Source organism: Dendrobates tinctorius, unplaced genomic scaffold, assembly GCF_039654945.1.
Source record: "Dendrobates tinctorius isolate UK_male_01 unplaced genomic scaffold, ASM3965494v1 ptg000028l, whole genome shotgun sequence".
Taxonomy (NCBI): Eukaryota; Metazoa; Chordata; class Amphibia; order Anura; family Dendrobatidae; genus Dendrobates; species Dendrobates tinctorius.
In genome coordinates, this window is record NW_027361696.1 from 90,422,391 (window position 1) to 90,448,109 (window position 25,719).

Below are 25,719 nucleotides of genomic sequence, written 5' to 3' on the forward strand. Positions count from 1 at the left end.
TGGGATCAGAGAAATACCGTTATCGGTAAGTAACTACGATTTTTTCACAGACATCTGTATATCTACCTATTCTATATGGGTTTACTGTATGTAATCCATCTCTTCTATCCTGTCTGCTCCTGCAGTGATTTTACACTACGCGATTTCTGAATTGCCGGCTTTTCTTCTATGATAGAGAGATATATATATATATATATATATATATATATATATATATATATATATATATATATATATATATATATATATATCTCTATGTGTGTGTCACTGACATCTATATATCTATGTATTCTATTTGTATATACCTACTCTTTCTATTCTAACCCGTCACGCTGTGATATTATTGTGCACAGCAGATGAATTACTGGCTTTTCTTCTTATCTATCTATAATATAAAGGGCTAAGCATCACTCTGTCCGAAGCCTTTATAGACTGCGCAAGCGTGACGCGCCTGCGCAGTCTGGCTCCAAGCAGAATGAGGCAGCCAGCGGTGAGGAGTGTGTATGGTGCCCGGAGATGGCGGTATACTTACATACCGCGATCTCGGGCGCCATACTTACATACTTACCTGACCGGGAGGAGTGTTGCCGCCAGGGCTGTGGAGTCAGTAAGCCAAACCTGCGACTCTGACTCCTCAATTTCCCTTACACCGACTCCGACTCCCACATATATTGCTTATATTTAAGTGAAAAATTTATTGTAGTACAATGTGAACATCAGACATTTAATCATTTTCATGATATAATAATCAATATATTTAGAACATACTATATATTTATTGGAACACAACTTTAGAACACAAAAAACTGTAATAAATTGTAAATATGTAATACACTATGTAATATCGATTACATATATACAGTACAGACCAAAAGTTTGGACACACCTCATTCAAAGAGTTTTCTTTATTTTAATGACTATGAAAATTGTAGATTCACTCTGAAGGCATCAAAACTATGAATTAACACATGTGGAATTATATAATTAACAAAAAACAACTGAAAATATGTCTTATAGTCTAGGTTCTTCAAAGTAGCCACCTTTTTGCTTTATTACTGCTTTGCACACTCTTGGCATTCTCTTGATGAGCTTCAAGAGGTAGTCACTGGAAATGGTCTTCCAACAGTCTTGAAGGAGTTCCCAGAGATGCTTAGCACATGTTGGCCCTTTTGCCTTCACTCTGCGGTCCAGCTTACCCCAAACCATCTCAATTGGGTTCAGGTCTGGTGTCTGTGGAGGCCAGGTCATCTGGCGTAGCACCCCATCACTCTACTTCTTGGTCAAATAGTCCTTACACATCCTGGAGGTGTGTTTGGAGTCATTGTCCTGTTGAAAAATAAATGATGGTCCAACTAAACGCAAACCGAATGGAATAGCATGCCACTGCAAGATGCTGTGGTAGCCATGCTGGTTCAGTATGCCTTCAATTTTGAATAAATCCCCAACAGTGTCACCAGCAAAGCACCATCACACCTTCTCCTCCATGCTTCACGGTGGGAACCAGGCATGTAGAGTCCATCCGTTCACCTTTTCTGCGTCGCACAATGACACGGTGGTTGGAACCAAAGATCTCAGATTTGGACTCATCAGACCAAAGCACAGATTTCCACTGGTCTAATGTCCATTCCTTGTGTTCTTTAGCCCAAACAAGTCTCTTCTGCTTGTTGCCTGTCCTTAGCAGTGGTTTCCTAGCAGCTATTATACCATTAAGGCCTGCTGCACAAAGTCTCCTCTTAACAGTTGTAGAGATGTGTCTGCTGCTAGAACTTTGTGTGGCATTGACCTGGTCTCTAATCTGAGCTGCTGTTAACCTGCGATTTCTGAGGCTGGTGACTCGGATGAACTTATCCTCCGCAGCAGAGGTGACTCTTGGTCTTCCTTTCCTGGGGCGGTCCTCATGTGAGCCAGTTTCTTTGTAGCTCTTGATGGTTTTTGCCACTGCACTTGGGGACACTTTCAAAGTTCTCCCAATTTTTCGAACTGAATGACCTTCATTTCTTAAAGTAATGATGGCCACTCGTTTTTCTTAGATGCTTTTTTCTTGCCATAATACAAATTCTAACAGTCTATTCAGTAGGACTATCAGCTGTGTATCCACCAGACTTCTGCACAACACAACTGATGGTCCCAACCCCATTTATAAGGCAAGAAATCCCACTTATTAAACCTGACCGGGCACACCTGTAAAGTGAAAACCATTTCCGGTGACTACCGCTTGAAGCTCATCAAGACAATGCCAAGAGTGTGCAAAGCAGTAATCAAAGCAAAAGGTGGCTACTTTGAAGAACATAGAATATAAGACATATTTTCAGTTGTTCCACACCTTTTTGTTAACTATATAATTCCACATGCGCTAATTCATAGTTTTGATGCCTTCAGAGTGAATCTACAATTTTCATAGTCATGAAAATAAGGAAAACCCTTTGAATGAGAAGGTGTCCAAACTTTTGGTCTGCACTGTGTGTGTATGTATGTGTGTGTATATATATATATATATATATATATATATATATATATATATATATATGTGTGTGTGTATATATATATATTATAGGATCAAACCTGGGGGGGCAGAACCTCATACTGCACACCCCTACACTTGAAAATAAAGTCTGCACCTTAAGAAGATGTGGTGATGAATGCAGTCTATTTATTCCAACTATCTATTGATGTTGATGTGTTACTGAAGACGAGCAATGCCTGTCCTGGGCGTCCTTTTAGGCAGTTATGAGGTGTACCTGACTGGTGCTAAAAAAAAAGGAGTGTTAGTCTGTGTGCTACCCGGCTTTCATTCTTTTTGGTACAGATACGATATGGATAGACAGATATGGATAAATGGATAGAGCAGATTTCTAATCTGCTTTTGCTATTGAAAACATCTATGAGCTCAAAAACCTTTCAGGTGATGCGGTTTTTTTAAAAAGCTGATCTGCTTTTGCAGCTGAAAAACGTATCCTCAAAAAACGCAGGAAAAACGCTGTGTGTAAATGTAGCCTTAGATCAGGAATAGAACTTTCCCAAATTCCTATGAAAAAATATTCAGCACATTCTGCATTGAACTACTGTACCCAATTTATTATATATTTTAGGAGTCGGTCCATTTTATACCGACTCCAACACCACCAAAATGAGCTCCGACTACCTGACTCCGACTCCATAGCCCTGATTGCCGCGGCGCTTCTCTTCGGCCGGAGACCGGGGCAGGAGTGTGGCCGGAATCGCGCATGCGCATAGCTCGATCCGGCGCCATTTTACTGAAGACACATTTGCAGTGTGTCTTCAGCAATATGGCGCCGGACAGCGCTATGGGCATGCGCGTACTCCGGAGCAAGACTCCTCCCTCAGCCTCCAGCAGAACGTGACAGCGCTGGACACAGGGAAGGAAAGTGAGTATAAAAATTTAGTATATGTTTCGATACTGTCTGCTCCCAAATGTTTTGATATAGGCTGATTTTGCCTTGTAATATTTTTAGGAGTATTGTACCTCCCTGCCTGTATCTTTCCCATATGTCAGCTTGGTTAGAATATTTGGTAGCAGCAGTATGTAGGGATTTTCATATTCGATATTTTTATCGATGCTGCTATTTTTGGGTAGCATGGTCAAGTTTTGATTTTTTTTTTTTTGTGTATGTGTGCAGTTTAATAGGGGTGAGGGGGACCATGCATACCAGGATAGGGGGTGAGGGGACCACGTATACCAGGAAAGGGGGGTGTGAGGGACCATGCATACCACAAAAGGGGGGTGAGGGGACCATGCATACCATGAAAGGAGGGTGAGGGGCAGGGCTGTGGAGTCGGAGTCGGTGCTCATTTTGGTGGAGTCGGAGTCGGAGTTGGAGTCGGTATAAAATGGACCGACTCCGACTCCTAAAATATATAATAAATTGGGTACAGTAATTCAATGCAGGATGTGCTGAATATTTTTTCATAGGCGTTTGGGAAAGTTATGAAATGTCCTATAAATGGCTGTTCTATTCCTGATCTAAGGCTACATTCACACACAGCGTTTTTCCTGTGTTTTTTGAGGATACGTTTTTCAGCTGCAAAAGCAGATCAGCTTTTTAAAAAACTGCATCACCTGAAAGGTTTTTGAGCTCATAGATGATGTTTTCAATAGCAAAAGCAGATTAGAAATTTGCTCTATCTATCCATATCTGTCTATCCATATCGTATCTGTACCAAAAAGAATGAAAACCGGGTAGTACACCAATATATATTCTGTTCTATCTAAATATCTTGATTATTGGATCATAAAAATGATTAAATGTCTGAGGTTCACATTGTACTACAATAAATTTTTCACTTAAATATAAGCAATCTGTGTGGGAGTCGGAGTCGGAGTTGGAGTCGGAGTCGGTGTAAGGGAAATTGAGGAGTCGGAGTTGGAGTCGCAGGTTTGGCTTACAGACTCCACAGCCCTGGTGAGGGGACCATGCATACCAGGATGGGGGGGTGAGAGGACCAGGCATACCAGGATAGGGGGGGTGAGAGGACCATGCATACCAGGATAGCGAGGTGAGAGGACCATGCATACCAGGATACGGGAGTGAGACGACCATGCATACCAGGATACGAGAGTGAGAGGACCATGCATACCAGGATTGGGGGGTGAGAGGACCATGCATACCAGGATTGGGGGGTGAGAGGACCATGCATACCAGGATTGGGGGGTGAGAGGACCATGCATACCAGGATTGGGGGGTGAGAGGACCATGCATACCAGGATTGGGGGGTGAGAGGACCATGCATACCAGGATTGGGGGGTGAGAGGACCATGCATACCAGGATTGGGGGGTGAGAGGACCATGCATACCAGGATTGGGGGGTGAGAGGACCATGCATACCAGGATTGGGGGGTGAGAGGACCATGCATACCAGGATAGGGGGGTGAGGGGACCTTACATACCAGGATAGGGATAAGGGGGTACCGTGCATACCTGGATTGGGGGGTGAAGGGACCATGCATACGAGGATGAGGAATAGGGTACCATGCATACCAGGATAGGGATGAGGGGTGCCATGCACACCAGGATAGGAGGGAGGCAGCACATAACAGGATGGGAGACCATATACCAATAAAAATGCTCGCCACCCGGGCGTAGAACGGGTTCATAGCTAGTGTAATATATACAGGGTGGTCCAAAAGTAGGTGGACAGAAAATAACATTTATTTTGATGTATATATAAAATTATATTTACTAACACAAGCATAACATTGACAGGTAAATTTTATTCTGAACAATAATACAAAAGCCCTTAAATGTTATCAACGCAGGTGGTCAAACTGTTTTCCATCACAATTTTCACAGCTTTGAAGTCTGCCTCTTGCGCTTCGACAAACATTTTTGCACAAGTGTCTTTGGGTATTAATTTCTTGAAATGCATTTCTTATGTAATTTTTCAAATCACTGACACTTTTTGGTTTTCGACTATAAACTTTGTTCTTGAGTACTCCCCAAAAGGAAAAAATCCATTGGGGTCAAGTCTGGTGAATGTGCCGGCCAATCCATTTATTAGGAAACTAGATGGTGGCCTGATTCTAACGCATCGGGTATTCTAGAATATTTATGTAGTTTATGTATGTGCACCTGTTTAATGAGTGACACAGCAGTGATGCCTTGAGCAGCTGGTCTGTGCCTGGGCACTAAGCGATGCGGCCGTGTGCACCTGTTTAATGAGTGACGCAGCAGTGATGCCTTGAGCGGCTGTAGGCTGGACTGTGCATGGGCACTAAGCAATGCAGCCGTGTGCGCCTGTTTAAGGAGTGAGGCAGCAGTGATGGCAATCAGCGTCGCGACCTATCAGCGCCGCGGCCGTGTAGCCGCGACCAATCAGCGTCACGGCCCTCTGGCCGCGACCAATCACCGCCGCGGCCCTCTGGGCGCTATCATTGAGCAACGAGGGCAAAGTATTTTACAACGCCTATGCAGCATCAATAGTAAAATATAGAATGTTAAAAAGAATAAAATCAAAATAAAAAAAGGTTATTTCCGCCGGCCCCCGATCTTCTCCACGCGGCCGGCATCGCGGTCCCAGTAATGCTTAGCGCTAAGGACCAGAGATCACGTCACTCTCGCGAGAGCGCGACGTCATCAGCGGTCTTTGTCGCAAAGCATTACTGGGACCACGATGCCGGGCGCGTGGTGAGAGAAGGGAAATAGTCTGGGGGCCGTCGGAAGGTGAGTATATAACTATTTTTTTTTTTTATTTTTTTTTTTTGTAATGATTTATGGTACCCATGGACATCTATTTTTTTTATTATTTTTTTTTGTATACCGGCCGCGACCAATCATCGACAGGTGCAGTGTAGCCACCCACGTCACTGATTGGTAGGTCGCGACCAACATAGCATGTGAAAAAATAATATAAAAAAATTTTAAAAAAGGTTATTCTCACCTTCCGAGGGCCCCCGATCTCCTTTCCACGCGCCCGGCCTCACGGTCCAAGTAATGCTTTGCGCCTTAGACCGCTGATGACGTCGCGCTCTCGCGAGAGTGACGTCATCTCCGGTCCTTTGCGCTAAGCATTACTGGGACCGCGATGCCGGGCGCGTGGAAAGGAGATCGGAAGGTGAGAATAACCTTTTTTTTATTTCAATTCTATTTTTTACACATTAAGCGCTGCGCCCGACTGCGCCTGTCGATTGGTCGCGACCGCCAGGAAACGTGTGATTTCGGTTACGGACTGTCAGAATAACAGAATAAGACGAATATATATATATATATATATATATATATATATATATATATTATATATATATGATGGTGGCCCAATTCTAACGCATCGGCTATTCTAGAATATGGCCAATCTACATCCCATAGAATAGAATATGCCCCCATATGCTGCTCCATAGACTATGCCCCCGTATGCTGTTCCATAGAATATGCCCCCGTATGCTGCTCCATAGAATATGCCCCCGTATGCTGCTCCATAGACTATGCCCCCGTATGCTGTTCCATAGAATATGCCCCCGTATGCTGCTCCATAGAATATGCCCCCGTATGCTGCTCCATAGAATATGCCCCCGTATGCTGCTCCATAGAATATGCCCCCGTATGCTGCTCCATAGAATATGCCCCCGTATGCTGCTCCATAGAATATGCCCCCGTATGCTGCTCCATAGACTATGCCCCCCAAAAAAATGGTCCAAAAACACCAAAACTTGACATACCACCCCAAACATTGACACCAGGCTCATTTAGTTGTTGCTCTAATTTTAAATGCCTGTTCTCATTATTCCAGTAAATACAATTATATGTGTTAATATGGACAGATAATTTGAAAGAAGCTTCACTCACCGCTGTCTGCTGCGTCCCCTGTCTGTGACGTTTAGCTAGCAGAGCGCACGGTGACGTGGTTAGTGCGAGCCGTGCCCTCTGCTGCCTGAACGTCACTGACAGATGACGTGGCAGACGGGTGAGCATCGATGGACCGGGGGACAGGTGAATATCTCAGGTGCCGGGTCCTGAGCAGGAGAGGTGAGTATGGCATAATCTATGGAGCAGCATATGGGGGCATATTCTATGGGGCAGTTTATGGTTGCATATTCTATGGAGCAGCATATGGGGGCATAATCTATGGAGCAGCATATGGAGGTATAATCTATAGAGCAGCATATGGAGGCATAATCTATAGAGCAGCATATGGGGGCATAATCTATGGAGCAGCATATGGGGGCATATTCTATGGGGCAGCATATGGGGGCATATTCTATGGGGCAGCATATGGGGGCATAATCTATGGAGCAGCATATGGGGGCATAATCTATGGAGCAGCATATGGGGGCATAATCTATGGAGCAGCATATGGGGGCATAATCTGTGGAGCAGCATATGGGGGCATAATCTATGGAGCAGCATATGGGGGGCATAATCTATGGAGCAGCATATGGAGGCGTATTCTATGGGGCAGTATATGGGGGCGTATTCTATGGGGCAGCATATGGGGGCATAATCTATGGAGCAGCATATGGGGGCATAATCTATGGAGCAGCATATGGGGGCATAATCTATGGAGCAGCATATGGGGGCATAATCTGTGGAGCAGCATATGGGGGCATAATCTATGGAGCAGCATATGGGGGGCATAATCTATGGAGCAGCATATGGAGGCGTATTCTATGGGGCAGTATATGGTGGCGTATTCTGTGGAGCAGCATATGGGAGCATATTCTGTGGAGCAGCATATGGGGGCATATTCTATGGGGCAGTACATGGGGGCATATTTTATGGGGCAGCATATGGGGGCATATTCTATGGGGCAGTACATGGGGGCATATTTTATGGGGCAGCATATGTGGGCATATGCTGCCCCATAGAATATGCCCCCATATGCTGCCCCATAGAATATGGGGGCATATTCTATGGGGCAGCAGATGGGGGCAAATTCTATGGAGCAGAATCTGGGCAGCATATGGGGGCATATTCTATGGAGCAGCATATCTGTGCAGCATATGGGGACATTGTCTATGGAGCAGCATATGGTGGCGTATTCTATGGGGCAGTATATGGTGGCATATTCTGTGGAGCAGCATATGGGGGCATATTCTATGGGGCAGTACATGGGGGCATATTTTATGGGGCAGCATATGGGGGCATAATCTATGGAGCAGCATATGGGGGCATATTCTATGGGGCAGTACATGGGGCATATTTTTTGGGGCAGCATATGTGGGCATATTCTATGGAGCAGCATATGGGGGCATAATATATGGGGCAGCATATGAGGGCATATGCTGCCCCATAGAATATGGGGGCATATTCTATGGGGCAGCATATGGGGGTATATTCTATGGAGCAGAATCTGGGCAGCATATGGGGGCATGTTCTATGGAGCAGCATATCTGTGCAGCATATGGGGACATAGAATAAGCCCCCATATGCTGCTCCATAGACTTATGTGGCAGCATATGGGGGTATATTCTATGGAGCAGCATATCTGGGCAGCATATGGGGGCATAGTGTATGGAGCAGCATATGGGGGCATAGTGTATGGAGCAGCATATGGGGGCATATTCTATGGGGCAACATATGGGGGCATATTCTATGGAGCAGCATATGGGGGCATATTCTATGGGGCAACATATGGGCATATTCTATGGAGCAGCATATTGGGGCATACTCTATGGGATGCGAATTGGCCATATTCTAGAATATCTGATGCATTAGAATCGGGCCACCATCTAGTAAATAATATGTTAAGGCTTCTACTCGGGATATAAAGGTTATATGTGTGGCTCTCAGTCCAGTTTTCATATTGCATATTTCTTGCAGAGATTCCATGTTGTGGAGGTCACACTGATATTTTTCCCAGTACAGGACATTGTGCATTTTTTTTTCAGAAGTAACAAATATTTTCTTTTGATGTAATCGCTCACACCATGTTAACTTTGAATGCTCGTTGACAATGGAGCCTGCAGGCTGCTTGGAGTTGTAGTGATTTTTTTTTCATGTCTTTCACAGATGTTTGCCCAGAGAAGGAAAGCACATTCACTAGAACTGGCTCACATGCTGTATTACAGAAGCACCTCCAATAATTCTGAACTCCTCGGTGCCCTTACTCTACGAGCTCAAGAAGAACATGCAAAAGAAGTCATCTTGGCGCACAGCTTTATGAAACAACTTGACATACCATGGAATGGAGATAAGATAGGTGAGGCCCTTATGGAATGTAACCTGGAACATAAAGGCATATTTCTGCTTTTGTTACAGATTACCAACGCATTGAGGTAACCCAATCTAATATGTGTTTTTGGTCCCCATGGGGCACTAGGATACAGAAGCAACCAAAAAAGAGATGTGCCAGGAACAGAATGATTTTTATACAAGTCAAGTTTTATTCAAACAAATACTTTTAAGAACAATCCATAAAGACAAACACCAATTACAGACAATAAAGACTAAAAGTTAGATGGATAAGCTAATCTGGGAAATATCTACATACATATATACATACAGTTGTGCTCAAAAGTCTACATACCCCCTGGGCTGTGGAGTCAGTAAGCCAAACCTCTGACTCCTCAATTTCCCTTACACAGACTCCACGACTCCGACTCCCACATATATTGCTTATATTTAAGTGAAAAATTTATTGTACAATGTGAACATCAGACATTTAATCATTATTAATACAATAATCAAGATATTTAGATAGAACATAATATATATTTTTTGGAATACAACTTTAGAACACAAAAAACTGTAATAAATTGTAAATATGTAATACACTATGTAATATCGATTATATATATATATATTTATGAACACTATGTAATAAACTATGTAAGTGGCAAAAAACAGTTTTCAACAAAATCATACTAAATAACATTTGTGCAGTCAATGAATTTGTTCTAAGAAATATAATTGCCTCCATCAGATCCTCTTTCGTAGAGGACCTCAAATCTAACCTAATAATTTTAAGGCCAGACAACAACCTCTCTACACTAACTTCCACATGCGCAACAGCTCTAACAATTTCCGGGTATAAAGGAATTTCCCCGTGCACAGCCAGTTTTGATGAACGGTTGAATTTTTCTATTTCTTTGAGAGCAAGTGAAACATTTTGCTGAAATATGGTCAATCTGCTTGCTGTAGGAGACTGAGTGAAATCTTTTTCCTTGCGGCAACGCTTTGCCTGCTCCATGTCATCCAAATACTTGTCAAAGTCAAACTCCTCATCTGATGAGGATGAAGATATTGCAGCAGTAGCACTGTCAGGACCCAAGTCCTCTTGCGCCTGGCAGTCCTCCTGTAGGCCACTCATCCTAACGGCTACCTCAGTCAGAGCTTCTTTTCCTTTAGTAAGCTGTTGATCATTAAGCAGTATATGATGACTTGGGTCCACATAAACAGCTGCCAGAAAAATCTTATTTTCCAATAGCTGTGTCTCTTCGTTTCATTGAAGCAGAAATGCCATCTGCGATTAAACCTCCTCTTTGGGACAGGCAAAAAATAGCAAGTTCTTCCACTCCCTTATGAAAATGCCAGGAGTTAAATCCTCAGCTTGTAATTTTTTAGTCACGGTAAATGGGTAATTAAGCAATTCCTTCAATTCAGCCACCTGTGTCCATTGACCTTCATTTAGGGTTACCTGAGGGTTCGCCATATCTATAAGAAACGGTTTTAGTTCAAGCAATCGCTCAATCATTAAATAAGTGCTGCCCGACCGAGTGGCTCGATGGACAATTGCCCCTTTCCCAGCACGTCTCTTCAGGATGGAATTAATTTTAGGGGTTCTGGCAGCAATAACCAATTTCCTCACTTTTCCAATCACATTTCCAGCATGTCCCTCTTGCAGACTATCTCTTATTGCCAGCTGCAGCATGTACACAACACAGCGCATGTGATGAATAGGAAAGTGTTTTGAAGCAGCTTCAACAAGATCATCTATTTCTAAACTATAATTTTGCTGTCCTTCTGTTGTAATATCTGTTTGTTTTTCAGTTGCATGAATAGGACTGTGGCCTTCCATCTCAAACATACTGAATCCTAAATTTTCTTCTAGCTGTTCATTACTCTCATTCATCAGTTTAATTGTACTTATCATGCTTGAAGCATTGTCCATTACAATAGCAAGAACCTGTTCTTTTTTTGAGCTCGTAATCTTGCAGAACTTTTTCACTAAGGCCTGGAGAAACTGGCTGCTGTGATGAGCTTTAGTATCTTTTACTGCCAGCATCTTGGTAACAATTTCATTGTTGTCACAAACATATCGAACATTGATGGCAAAATAGTTCACTCTGTGACGTGTGCAGGCATCCATTTTAAGAAACATGAAGCGTCTTTTGAAAGTCTTTTAAGATCTTCCTTTTACAGAGAGCACATAATAATCACCTACAATATTAGCATTAGTTACCTTCCTGTGACAGAGATGAGCAGTAGTACTTTCACTTTCTCCAGCTCGGGGCCCAGGAATCAGATCCTGTGCAGGGCAGGAACCCCTCCCCCTCCTCTCTCTGGTGAAGAGGGCAGAAGACAGGACAGAGGAGGGGAGATTGCCCCCTGCATTCTAGAGCCGATGCAGGACAGGAGCACTGCAGCATACAAGTGAGTTTTGATAGGTGCGTGCCCCTGCTTCTAGGGGGGGGCAGCTGTCCCCCCTGCCCCTCGCTGGCTACGGCCATGATTCACACACTGTGTTTTTGCAGTAAAATGCAGTGACTCTGGGCATCCCAGCAAAATCAGTGGGTTTCAAGATATGTCATTCAGACACATAGTTTTGTGAGGATCCGTTTTTGGGCTCAAAAACGGATCCTCACAAAGAATAAGCATGTCAGTTTGTGCGGCGTTTTTCTAATCTGCTTTTGCTATTGAAAACATCTATGAGCTCAAAAACCTTTCAGGTGATGCGGTTTTTTAAAAATCTGATCTGCTTTTGCAGCTGAAAAAAACGTATCCTCAAAAAAGCAGCAAAAAGGCGTGTGTGAATGTAGCCTTAGATCAAGAATAGAACAGCCATTTATAGGACATTAATTAAGATAAACTCAAGGAAAAAGTGCAATATAAAGATGTTATTTAGGTAAAAGATTAGCACACATGGAATAATAGAGGACACTCGGTAATTAAGATAAAAACAACGAAAAAACACCAAGAAAAAATGTCCAAATTTAATTTATTACCAATTAACAAATATATGAATTAATAAATTGTGTATATAAAATATATGTATGTATATATGTATAAAATAAAATATATATGGTAAGGGGGTCAATGCCAAAGGGCACAACCGGGGACCAAAATTAGCAGTAATAAAATTACATATAAGGACAAAAAATACATATATAAATAGGTACAATAAGTGAAAAATAAATAATAACTATATATATATATATATATATATATATATATATATATATAGTGACCGTGCTAAAGTGAGTATGCTGAGCAAATATAAAATGCAAAAAAATATATATTTTTTATATATTATTAGTGCAACAGAACAATATATTGGAGTGTTAAAATTAATGTGTATATATATATATATATGAAAAAATATATATATGAAAAAATAAATAGTGACTCAAACGTATAACAAGCTCTATAATATTATGCTCCCAATTAACAACGTGACACACAAAAATGCCCACAAATAAAGAGTGAAAAAGGACAAATAATAAACGCTATGTGCAGTACCTTTATGCTGCAAGGGTCCCCGGGATGTGCCAGCCCCGACGCACGTTTCGGCGTACCTTCGTCACTCTTTATTTGTGGGCATTTTTGTGTGTCACGTTGTTAATTGGGAGCATAATATTATAGAGCTTGTTATACGTTTGAGTCACTATTTATTTTTTCATATATATATTTTTTCATATATATATACACATTAATTTTAACACTCCAATATATTGTTCTGTTGCACTAATAATATATAAAAAATATATCTTTTTGCATTTTATATTTGCTCAGCATACTCACTATAGCACGGTCACTTTTTATATATATATATATATATATATATATATATATATATATATATATATATATATATATATTGTTGTTATTTATTTTTCACTTATTGTACCTATTTATATATGTATTTTTTGTCCTTATATGTAATTTTATTACTGCTAATTTTGGTCCCCGGTTGTGCCCTTTGGCATTGACCCCCTTACCATATATATTTTATTTTATACATATATACATACATATATTTTATATACACAATTTATTAATTCATATATGTGTTAATTGGTAATAAATTAAATTTGGACATTTTTTCTTGGTGTTTTTTCGTTGTTTTTATTTATAGGACATTTCATAACTTTCCCACATTCCTATGAAAAAATATTGAGCACATTCTGCATTGAACTACTGTACCCAATTTATTATATATTTTAGGAGTCGGTCCATTTTATACCGACGCCACGACTCCGACTGCACAACCCTGCATACCCCGGCAGAATTTTTGCTTTCTTGGCCTTTTTTCAGAGAATATGAATGATAACACCAAAAGTTTTTCTCCACTCATGTTTAGGGGTTGGGTGAAACCATTTATTGTCAAACTACTGTGTTTTCTCCAGGGCTGTGGAGTCAGTAAGCCAAACCTGCGACTCCGACTCCTCAACTTCCCTTACACCGACTCCACAACTCCGACTCCCACACATATTGCTTATATTTAAGTGAAAAATGTAGTACAATGTGAACATCAGACATTTAATCATTTTTATGATCCACTAATCAAGATATTTAGATAGAACAGAATATGTATTTATTGGAATACAACTTTAGAACACAAAAAACTGTAATAAATTGTAAATATGTAATACACTATGTAATATGGATTACATATATACAGTACAGACCAAAAGTTTGGACACACCTCATTCAAAGAGTTTTCTTTTATTTCATGACTATGAAAATTGTAGATTCATTCTGAAGGCATCAAAACTATGAATTAGCACATGTGGAATTATATAATTAACAAAAAAGTGTGAAACAACTGAAAATATGACTTATATTCTAGGTTCTTCAAAGAAGCCACCTTTTGCTTTGATTACTGCTTTGCACACTCTTGGCATTCTCTTGATGAGCTTCAAGAGGTAATCACCGTAAATGGTCTTCCAACAGTCTTGAAAGAGTTCCCAGAGATGCTTAGCACTTGTTGGCCCTTTTGCCTTCACTCTGCGGTCCAGCTCACCCCAAACCATCTCGATAGGGTTCAGGTCTGGTGACTGTGGAGGCCAGGTCATCTGGCGTAGCACCCCATCACTCTCCTTCTTGGTCAAATAGCCCTTACACAGCCTGGAGGTGTGTTTGGGGTCATTGTCCTGTTGAAAAATAAATGATGGTCCAACTAAACGCGAACCAGATGGAATAGCATGCCGCTGCAAGATGCTGTGGTAGCCATGCTGGTTCAGTATGCCTTCAATTTTGAATAAATCCCCAACAGTGTCACCAGCAAAGCACCCCAACACCATCACACCTCCTCCATGCTTCACGGTGGGAACCAGGCATGTAGAGTCCATCCGTTCACCTTTTCTGCGCCGCACAAAGACACGGTGGTTGGAACCAAAGATCTCAAATTTGGACTCATCAGACCAAAGCACAGATTTCCACTGGTCTAATGTCCATTCCTTGTGTTCTTTAGCCCAAACAAGTCTCTTCTGCTTGTTGCCTGTCCTTAGCAGTGGTTTCCTAGCAGCTAGTTTACCATGAAGGCCTGCAGCACAAAGTCTCCTCTTAACATTGTTGTAGAGATGTGTTTGCTGCTACAACTGTGTGGCATTGACCTGGTCTCTAATCTGAGCTGCTGTTAATCTGTGATTTCTGAGGCTGGTGACTCGGATGAACTTATCCTCCGCAGCAGAGGTGACTCTTGGTCCTTTCCTGGGGCGGTCCTCATGTGAGCCAGTTTCTTTGTAGCGCTTGATAGTTTTTGCCACTGCACTTCGGGACACTTTCAAAGTTTTCCCAATTTTTCGGACTGACTGACCTTCATTTCTTAAAGTAATGATGGCCACTCGTTTTTCTTTACTTAGAATTTGTATTATGGCAAGAAAAAAGCAGCTAACAGTCTATTCAGTATGACTATCAGCTGTGTATCCACCAGACTTCTGCACAGCACAACTGATGGTCCCAACCCCATTTATTAAACCTGACAGGGCACACCTGTGAAGTGAAAACCATTTCCGGTGACTACCTCTTGAAGCTCATCAAGAGAATGCCAAGAGTGTGCAAAGCAGTAATCAAAGAAAAAGGTAGCTACTTTGAAGAACCTAGAATATGACATACAGTATTTTCAGTTGTTTCACACTTTTTTGTTAATTATATAATTCCACATGTGTTAATTCATAGTTTTGATGCCTTCAGAGTGAATCTACAATTTTCATAGTCATGAAAATAAAGAAAACTCTTTGAATGAGGTGTGTCCAAACTTTTGGTCTGTACTGTGTGTGTGTGTGTGTGTGTAATATATATATATATTTTAAAAAATATCACTATGACTTATCTCAGCTAAGACAAAGCCTAGCTCCTCAGGCTACATGCACACCATGGGCGTAGCCAGGATCAAACCTTGGGGGGGGCAGAACCTCATACTGCACACCTCAGCTGCTGCAGAACCTCATACTGCACACCCCTACACTTGATGATAAAGCCTGCACCTTAAGAAGATGTGGTGATGAATGTAGTCTATTTATTCCAACTATCAATTGATGTTGATGTGTTACTGAAGACGAGCCTGGGCGTCCTCTTGGGCTGCTATGAGGTGTACCTGACTGGTGCTAAAAAAAGTGTTAGTTTGTGTACTACCCGGTTTTCATTCTTTTAGGTACAGATACGATATGGATAGACAGATATGGATAAATGGATAGAGCAGTTTTCTAATCTGCTTTTGCTATTGAAAGCATTATCTATGAGCTCAAAAACCTTTCAAGTGATGCAGTTTTTTAAAAAGCTGATCGGCTTTTGCAGCTGAAAAACGTATCCTCAAAAAACACAGGAAAAACGCTGTATGTGAATGTAGCCTTAGATCAGGAATATAACAGCCATTTATAGGACATTTCATAACTTTCCCAAATTCCTATGAAAAAATATTCAGCAGATCCTGCATTGAATTATTGTATCCAATTTATTATATGTTTTAGGAGTCGGTCCTTTTGATACTGACTCCACCAAAATGAGCTCCGACTCCACAGCCCTGGTTTTCTCTTTTTAAATCATAATGACAGCCCAAAACATCCAAATGACCCTGATAAAAAGTTTACTTACCCTGGTGATTTTGGCTTGATAACATGCATGAAGTTGACACAAATGGGTTTGACTAGCTACTAAAGGTAACATCCTCCCATGTGACCTGTTTATAATCAGTGTGTGTGCATAAAAGCTGAGTGAGTTTTTGGGATCCAGACAGACTCTTGCATCTTTCATCCAGCCACTGATGTTTCTGGATTGTGAGTCATGTGGAAAGCAAAATAATTGTCAATGGATCTATGGGAAAAGGTAGATAAACTGTATAAAACAGGAAAGGGATACAAAAAGATATCCAAGGAATTGATAATGCCAGTCAACAACGTTCAAACTGTGATTAACAAATGGAAAATCAGTGGCTCTGTAAAAACAAAATCACGGTCAGGTAGACCAGCAACAATTTCAACCACAACTGCAGGAAAATTGTTCGGGATGCAAAGAAAAACCTACAAATAACATCAGCTGAAATACTGAACTCTCTGAAAACTAGTGGTGTGGCTGTTTCAAGATGCACAATAAGGAGTCACTTGAAGAAAAATGGGCTACATAGTCGAGTCGCCAGAAGAAATCCATTACTGCGCAAATGCCACAAAGTATTTCACCTACAATACGCAAAACAGCACAGAAACAAGCCTCAAAACTTCTGGAACAAGGAAATTTGTAGTGATGAGACCAAAATTGAACTTTTTGTAGAGAGGTCAACAAGGCCTATGATGAAAGGAACAACATTCCTATTGTAAAGCATGGAGGTGGATTGCTGATGTTTTGGGGATGTGTGAGCTACAAAGGCACAGGAAACTTGTTCAAAGTTAAAGGAAAGATGAATGCAGCACGTTATCAGCAAATACTGGAAGCAAGTTTGCAGTCATCAGCCCGGAAGTTGCGCATAGGATGTACTTGGACGTTCCAGCATGACAATGATCCAAAACACAAGGCCAAGTGACTTGTCATTTGTTACAGCAGAACAAAGTGAAGGTTCTGGAGTGGCCATCCTCAGTCTCCTGACCTCAATAGCATTGAGCCACTCTGGGAGACCTGAAGCGTGCAGTTCATGCTAGACAGCCCAGGACTTTACAGGAACTGGGATTTTTTTTTTACCGAGAGTTGGCAGCTTTACCATCAGAGAAAATAAAGAACTTCATCCACAACTACCACAAAAGACTTCAAGCTGTCATTGATGTTAGAGAGGCAGTACACGGTATTAAGAAATGGGATTGGTGAACTTTTGATCAGGCCCATTTGGATGTTTTGGGTTGTCATTATGATTTTAAAAGAGAAAACACAGTAGTTTGACAATAAGTGTCTTCACCTAACGACTAACCATGAGTTCAGAAAAAGTTTTGGTGTTATCATTCATATTTTCTGAAAAAAGGCCAAGAAAGCAAAAATTTGGCCGGGGTATGTAAACTTTTGAGGACAGCTATGAGTAGAATGTATAATTGGTAATACAGTGAATACATGTATTAAAAATCAATAGTGTACACATATAACTGTGTTCAGTTTAGATTAATTTTATAGCACACAGCTTTCCTCACAATTCAGTATGAAACAAGTTCGTTCATGACATGAATAAATCCCAAGGAACAGACGTGAGTATTTCCCAACAAATAAAAGTAAAGATATGTATCAAGGGTTAAATACCCATATCATATAATGTAATAAGCTCATCCACCAAATACCCTACGTACGTTACACCAACGCTTCAAAGCATTGTTACACATAACTTAATTTATGGATATCTTTAGTTTGATTTATTTGCCTGTGTGGATTGGATGGATTGTTACTAAATTTCATGTCAGTAACACCTTTATAAACACATTTACTTAGAAAATTGGTGACACATTCAATATTATAGAGATGTACAGTGCCTACAAGTAGTATTCAACCCCCTGCAGATTTAGCAGGTTTACACATTCGGAATTAACTTGGCATTGTGACATTTGGACTGTAGATCAGCCTGGAAGTGTGAAATGCACTGCAGCAAAAAAGAATGTTATTTCTTTGTTTAATTTTTTTTTAAATTGTGAAAAGTTTATTCAGAGGGTCATTTATTATTGAATCCCTCAAACCACCAGAATTCTGTTTGGTTCCCCTAAAGTATTAGGAAGTATTTCAGGCACAAAGAACAATGAGCTTCACATGTTTGGATTAATTATCTCTTTTTCCAGCCTTTTCTGACTATTTAAGACCTTCCCCAAACTTGTGAACAGCACTCATACATGGTCAACATGGGAAAGACAAAGGAGAATTCCAAGGCCATCAGAGACAAGATCGTGGAGGGTCACAGGGCTGGCAAGGGGTACAAAACCCTTTCCAAGAAGTTGGGCCTACCTGTCTCCACTGTTGCGAGCATCATCCGGAAGTGGAAGGCTTATGGAACTACTGTTAGCCTTCCATGGCCTGGACAGCCTTTGAAAGTTTCCTCCCGTGCCGAGGCCAGGCTTGTCCGAAGAGTCAAGGCTAACCCAAGGACAACAAGGAAGGAGCTCCGGGAAGATCTCATGGCAGTGGGGACATTGGTTTCAGTCAATACCATAAGTAACGTACTCCACCGCAATGATCTCCATTCCAGACGAGCCCGTAAGGTACCTTTACTTTAAAAGCATCATGTCAAGGCTCGTCTACAGTTTGCTCATGATCACTTGGAGGACTCGGAGACAGACTGGTTCAAGGTTCTCTGGTCAGATGAGACCAAGATCGAGATCTTTGGTGCCAACCACACACGTGACGTTTGGAGACTGGATGGCACTGCATACAACCCCAAGAATACCATCCCTACAGTCAAGCATGGTGGTGGCAGCATCATGCTGTGGGGCTGTTTCTCAGCCAAGGGGCCTAGCCATCTGGTCCGCATCCATGGGAAGATGGATAGCACGGCCTACCTGGAGATTTTGGCCAAGAACCTCCGCTCCTCCATCAAGAATCTTAAGATGGGTCGTCATTTCATCTTCCAACAAGACAACGACCCAAAGCACACAGCCAAGAAAACCAAGGCCTGGTTCGAGAGGGAAAAAATCAAGGTGTTGCAGTGGCCTAGTCAGTCTCCTGACCTTAACCCAATTGAAAACTTGTGGAAGGAGCTCAAGATTAAAGTCCACATGAGACACCTAAAGAACCTAGATAACTTGGAGAAGATCTGCATGGAGGAGTGGGCCAAGATAACTCCAGAGACCTGTGCCGGCCTAATCAGGTCTTATAAAAGACGATTATTAGCTGTAATTGCAAACAAGGGTTATTCCACAAAATATTAAACCTAGGGGTTGAATAATAATTGACCCACACTTTTATGTTTAAAATTTATTAAAATTTAACTGAGCCACATAATTTTTTGTTTTTTAAGATTTATGCATCTGTTAATAAATCCTGCTCTTGTTTGAAGTTTGAAGGCTCTAACTTATTTGCATCTTATCAAACCTGCTAAATCTGCAGGGGGTTGAATACTACTTGTAGGCACTGTATGTGTAAGGGGTGCAATTTTATTGTAAAAAAAAAAAAAATAATGTCACCACTGCGCTTCTGTCACCACCTCTGCACTAAGAGGAGCAATGATGATAAAAGGAGCACTTTAGAGCTGTGGGGACAGCATTATAACTTTGGTTGGAGGAGAGCAGTGTTGACAGCGTTGGAGCATTAGTGGGAGGAGAGCTTTGAGGACAGCATTAGAACATTAGTGGGAGGAGAGCGGTGAGGACCGCAATAGAGTATTAGTGGGAGGAGAGCGGTGAGGACCGCATTAGAGCATTAGTAGGAGGAGAACGGTGAGGACCGCATTAGAACATTAGTGGGAGGAGACTGATGGGGACAGGAGGAGAGCGGTGAAGACAGCATTACAGATTTTGAGAGAGGAGAATAGTGGTGACAGCATTATTATTATTGTAATAGCGCCATTTATTCCATGGCGCTTTACATGTAAGGAGGGGTATACAAATAAAAACAAGTACAATAATGTTAAACAATACAAGTCATAACTGGTACAGGAGGAGAGAGGACCCTGCCCGCGAAGGGTCACAATCTACAAGGGATGGGTGAGAATACAGTAGGCGAGGGTAGAGCTGGTCATGCAGCGGTTTGGTCGATCGGTGGTTACTGCAGGTTATAGGCTTGTCGGAAGAGGTGGGTCTTCAGGCTCTTTTTGAAGGTTTCGATGGTAGGTGAGAGTCTGACATGTTGTGGTAAAGAGTTCAGAGTAGGGGTGATGTGCGAGAGAAATCTTATATGCGATTGTGGGAAGAGGAGATAAGAGGGGAGTAGAGAAGAAGATCTTGTGAGGATCGGAGGTTGCGTGCAGGAAAGCACCGGGAGACGAGGTCACAGATGTATGGAGGAGACAGGTTGTGGATGGCTTTGTATGTCATGGTTAGGGTTTTGTACTGGAGTCTCTGGGCAATGGGGAGCCAGGGAAGGGATTGACAGAGGGGAGAAGCTGGGGAATAGCGGGGGGACAGGTGGATTAGTCGGGCAGCAGAGTTTAGCATTAGAGCATTAGTGGGAGGAGAGTTGTGAGGACAGCATAAGAGCATTAGTGGGAGGAGAGTTGTGAGGACAGCATTAGTGGGAGGAGAGTTGTGAGGACAGCATTAGAGCATTAGTGGGAGGAGAGTTGTGAGGACAGTTGTGAGGACAGCATTAGAGCATTAGTGGGAGGAGAGTTGTGAGGACAGCATTAGCACATTAGTGGGAGGAGAGTTGAGGACAGCATTAGAGCATTAGTGGGAGGAGAGTTGTGAGGACAGCATTAGAGCATTAGTCGGAGGAGAGTTGTGAGGACAGCATTAGAGCATTAGTGGGAGGAGAGTAGTGAGGACAGCATTAGAGCATTAGTGGGAGGAGAGTAGTGAGGACAGCATTAGAGCATTAGTGGGAGGAGAGTAGTGAGGACAGCATTAGTGGGAGGAGAGTAGTGAGGACAGCATTAGTGGGAGGAGAGTAGTGAGGACAGCATTAGTGGGAGGAGAGTAGTGAGGACAGCATTAGTGGGAGGAGAGTAGTGAGGACAGCATTAGTGGGAGGAGAGTAGTGAGGACAGCATTAGTGGGAGGAGAGTAGTGAGGACAGCATTAGTGGGAGGAGAGTAGTGAGGACAGCATTAGTGGGAGGAGAGTAGTGAGGACAGCATTAGTGGGAGGAGAGTAGTGAGGACAGCATTAGTGGGAGGAGAGTAGTGAGGACAGCATTAGTGGGAGGAGAGTAGTGAGGACAGCATTAGTGGGAGGAGAGTAGTGAGGACAGCATTAGAGCATTAGTGGGAGGAGAGTTGTGAGGACAGCATTAGAGGGAGGAGATTGATGGGGACAGGAGGAGAGTGATGAGGACCACATTAGAGCATTAGTGGGAGGAGAACAGTGAGGACAGCATTAGAACATTAGTGGGAGGAGACTGATGGGGACAGGAGGAGAGTGGTGAGGACCGCATTACAGATTTTGTGAGAGGAGAGTAGTGGTGACAGCATTAGAGCATTAGTGGGAGTAGAGTTGTGAAGACGGCATTAGAGCATTAGTGGGAGGAGAGTTGTGAGGACGCCTTTAGAGCATTAGTGGGAGGAGAGTTGTGAGGACGGCATTAGTGGGAGGAGAGTTGTGAGGACGGCTTTACAGCATTAGTGGGAGGAGAGTTATGAGGATGGCATTAGTGGGAGGAGAGTTGTGAGGACGGCATTAGTGGGAGGAGCGTTGTGAGGATGGCTTTACAGCATTAGTGGGAGGAGAGTTGTGAGGACGGCATTAGTGGGAGGAGAGTTGTGAGGACGGCATTAGTAGGAGGAGAGTTGTGAGGACGGCTTTACAGCATTAGTGGGAGGAGAGTAGTGGTGACAGCATTAGAGCATTAGTGGGAGTAGAGTTGTGAGGACGGCTTTAGAGCATTAGTGGGAGGAGAGTTGTGAGGACGGCATTAGTGGGAGGAGAGTTGTGAGGACGGCATTAGTGGGAGGAGAGTTGTGAGGACGGCTTTAGAGCATTAGTGGGAGGAGAGTTGGGAGGACGGCTTTAGAGCATTAGTGGGAGGAGAGTTGGGAGGACGGCATTAGTGGGAGGAGAGTTGTGAGGACGGCTTTAGAGCATTAATGGGAGGAGAGTTGTGAGGACGGCATTAGTGGGAGGAGAGTTGTGAGGACGGCTTTAGAGCATTAGTGGGAGGAGAGTTGGGAGGACGGCTTTAGAGCATTAGTGGGAGGAGAGTTGTGAGGATGGCATTAGTGGGAGGAGAGTTGTGAGGACGGCTTTAGAGCATTAATGGGAGGAGAGTTGTGAGGACAGCATTAGAGCATTGGTTGGGAGGAGAGTGGTGGGGTCTGTACACTGCTGCACTTTGAAAGGCCAGTGACAATTCTCTAGTCTGTATTGCAGTGCTGTAAAGACTACAGATAGGCACCTATTGTGTAATGCACTTGTTATTTGTATATGGGGGGAGTATTTTTAATCTAGGGAAATGTGGATCCATGATCAAGGAGTCATCTCTACCATAGCGCTGGTGTATCAGACTAAACCACTTCCACTTATGATGCTAAAGCGCTACCAGCAGCTCACACAGAAGCATCAGAGCAAGCTCTCACAACTATTTTAAAATATAGTCAATGCCTAAAATAAAATAAAGTAAATGTCAGTTTTGTATACCCCTTTAAGTGTCTGCTCTTCCGCTCTACCATCCATCTTTTTGTTTTTCTAAAGCTCCTGAAGAAACAATCACTGTGAACATTTCACATTTGTTCTGAACAGCAAAAGGAAACCTGCGAGGAAGCGGATTTCATTACTCTCCACAGTAGTACAGGGCCGCAAAGCTCAGATTTATTGAATAAAGTGGTCACGTATAGTTGTCATATTGGGGCAACCATCCATGTATGCTTCCTGTTGTGTTCATAATGGATAGTTCATATTCACTGCACAAATGCTAAAGATTTATTTTATGTCGGCACTATTGCTTATTGTAGCTGTATCTGGAAGTCATAAAAACCCATGTCTGTTTCTTTTTTATTTTATTTCTGACAAGACCCTGAAATAACGCTAAAGATCAAAAAGGAAGTAGAATCCTGGCTGCAATCAAAAGCTGGATTACAGATTACATTCTCCTCAGAACGAGCACTCGAGAATCTGAAGAATTTGAATAGAAAAGAAGAAAGTACAAGCTCTTCTAAAGAGCATGCTGTACTGATGCACAACTGAGGGCTCGGATATTAGGAGGATGGGCATTTGGTTCTGTGATCCAAAACAAGTTACACTCCGCGCGTGTGATGTGTTGGTGAAAGTATGGAATGTGTGTTGCACTGCAGAAAACTACTATTGTATATTGGTTGTTAAAGGGGCTATCTCACTAGATACATTTATGACCTATCCGTAAATGTCTGTTAGATGCAGGTCTAACCTTTGGAATATTCTGGCTGGTGTCGGACAACCATTGACTGGAGAGCTGCCAACGCATGTCCCAGCTCTCTCCGTTCATTTCGATGGGAGTGCCGAATACAGTGCGTTTTTGTTCAGAACTCGTTTAGCAATTTATGGAGAGAGTCGGCACATGTGCCACCACCTCATCAATCAGTAGTGGTCACTAGCCGTCCAGAATGGGGGATAGTGGATTCTCTGCTCTGGAAATGTGTGGTCCCAGAGGTTAGACCCGTACTTCATCTACTGTACTTCATAAATGTCTGGTGTGACAACCCCTTTAAATGTTTATATATTCTGCATGTTTTATATGTATTTGGGAAGCTTTGTTTAGGTCTCCCAACTAAGCTGCTTCATTTATTTATCCATTTGTGTTGGGAAAAAATATTTTATTAGTAATATTTTTTCTGACAATTTGTTGAAAGGCCACCCACACTCCAAAGATATTGATTGTAAGCCCAATGGGGAGCGTGATTGACTACAGTGTCTGTAAAGCCCTGGGGAATATATTGGTGCTATACAAGCAACAGACTGAAATAAATGAAAGGTGATGAATAATTTTGTAAAATATTTTTATAGCGGTTCTAATGTGAATTTATGTCTACACAGTATATTCTGTAATCAGTGCTCCAGCCAACATAAGGCACATTAAGTAATCAGTCAAAACCATGTTGGACATAAAAACGAAGTTGTTGTGATAAAAGTTGAACATTCACATTGGGTTTCTTGGCATTTATTACTTCCAATTTGCACTTTTATGTTATAGAAATCAAAGGCATTCTCATGAAGATTACTAAAAAACACATAAAAAGGAAGAAATGATTTAGCAGAGCAGAAAATATCAATAGATGGAAAGATTTCCATTAGGTTATGACGAACAGGGGAATCTGCTGTGACATTTTCTATATTAGTAAGAATTTGAAATATTTAAACATTGAAATAACTTTTATAAAAGAGATTTGTCAGGTATCTCGAAGTTGAGCAGAAACTCTTTTCTACCTGTACCAGTATGTATCATTCGCTAGGGTTGAGGTTTTATGATCACAAAAAATTATTAAAAGTACTGGTCAGCTCATCTATATGTTTAGGCTAGTTTCACACTTCCGTTTCCTGGAGCTGCGGAGGGATGCGCACGGCCGCTGTGAAGCTCCGCCCATGGCCGTACCTCCTCCGGCCAGCTCCGCCTATGGGCGCATGACTCTGCATGCGACCTGCGTACCCTATCTTTAGCATTGGGTGCGCAGGTATGCGTTTGCGGCGCATGCGTCCTTTTGACGGTGCGCCAACCTGCGCCAAACGCACTGTGTTGCATTTTTACAAAAAAATTACAAGATTGTGTATAGACTGCATATTTCGGTCTATTTTTGTTTTTACTGCTCTACTTCTGTAAATGTGCATTTTCTCCCTCTAATTGCGCTGAGGAGATGGGATCTTACTGGTGAGGAGCTGGAGAGGTGAGCTGCATGCTCTGACAAATGAGCTACCCCCCCCAATACAGCTCTACCACCTCTCTCACAGCATGAGTCTCACAGTGTGATGCAGAGAGACTGCGACATCACCTCCTTTCCAGTGTCTTCAAATACTGTGTACTTGAGTCAAGCTTTCTACTAAAGTAGCAGGTTTCTGAGATGATCCTGCATGGGAGAGGGAGACTACATGCT

At 42.2% G+C, this 25,719-nt stretch overlaps 1 protein-coding gene across 4 annotated transcripts in view; it reads left to right on the forward strand.

Annotated features, from left to right (window-relative positions):
- TMEM143 (transmembrane protein 143) overlaps window positions 1–24,773 on the forward strand; it is a 46,927-nt gene extending 22,154 nt beyond the window's left edge. For 3 of the 4 annotated variants that reach the window (XM_073571153.1, XM_073571154.1, XM_073571152.1), the window contains exons 7-8: window positions 9,462–9,651; window positions 23,670–24,773. In XM_073571153.1, coding sequence (XP_073427254.1) covers window positions 9,462–9,651; window positions 23,670–23,842 — 363 coding nt within the window. In that variant the 3' untranslated portion in view covers window positions 23,843–24,773. Of the gene's footprint in view, window positions 1–9,461; window positions 9,652–9,771; window positions 10,326–23,669 lie in introns of those variants that run through there. The other variant, XM_073571155.1, reaches the window with a different exon arrangement.
- The last annotated feature ends 946 nt before the right edge of the window (window positions 24,774–25,719 follow it).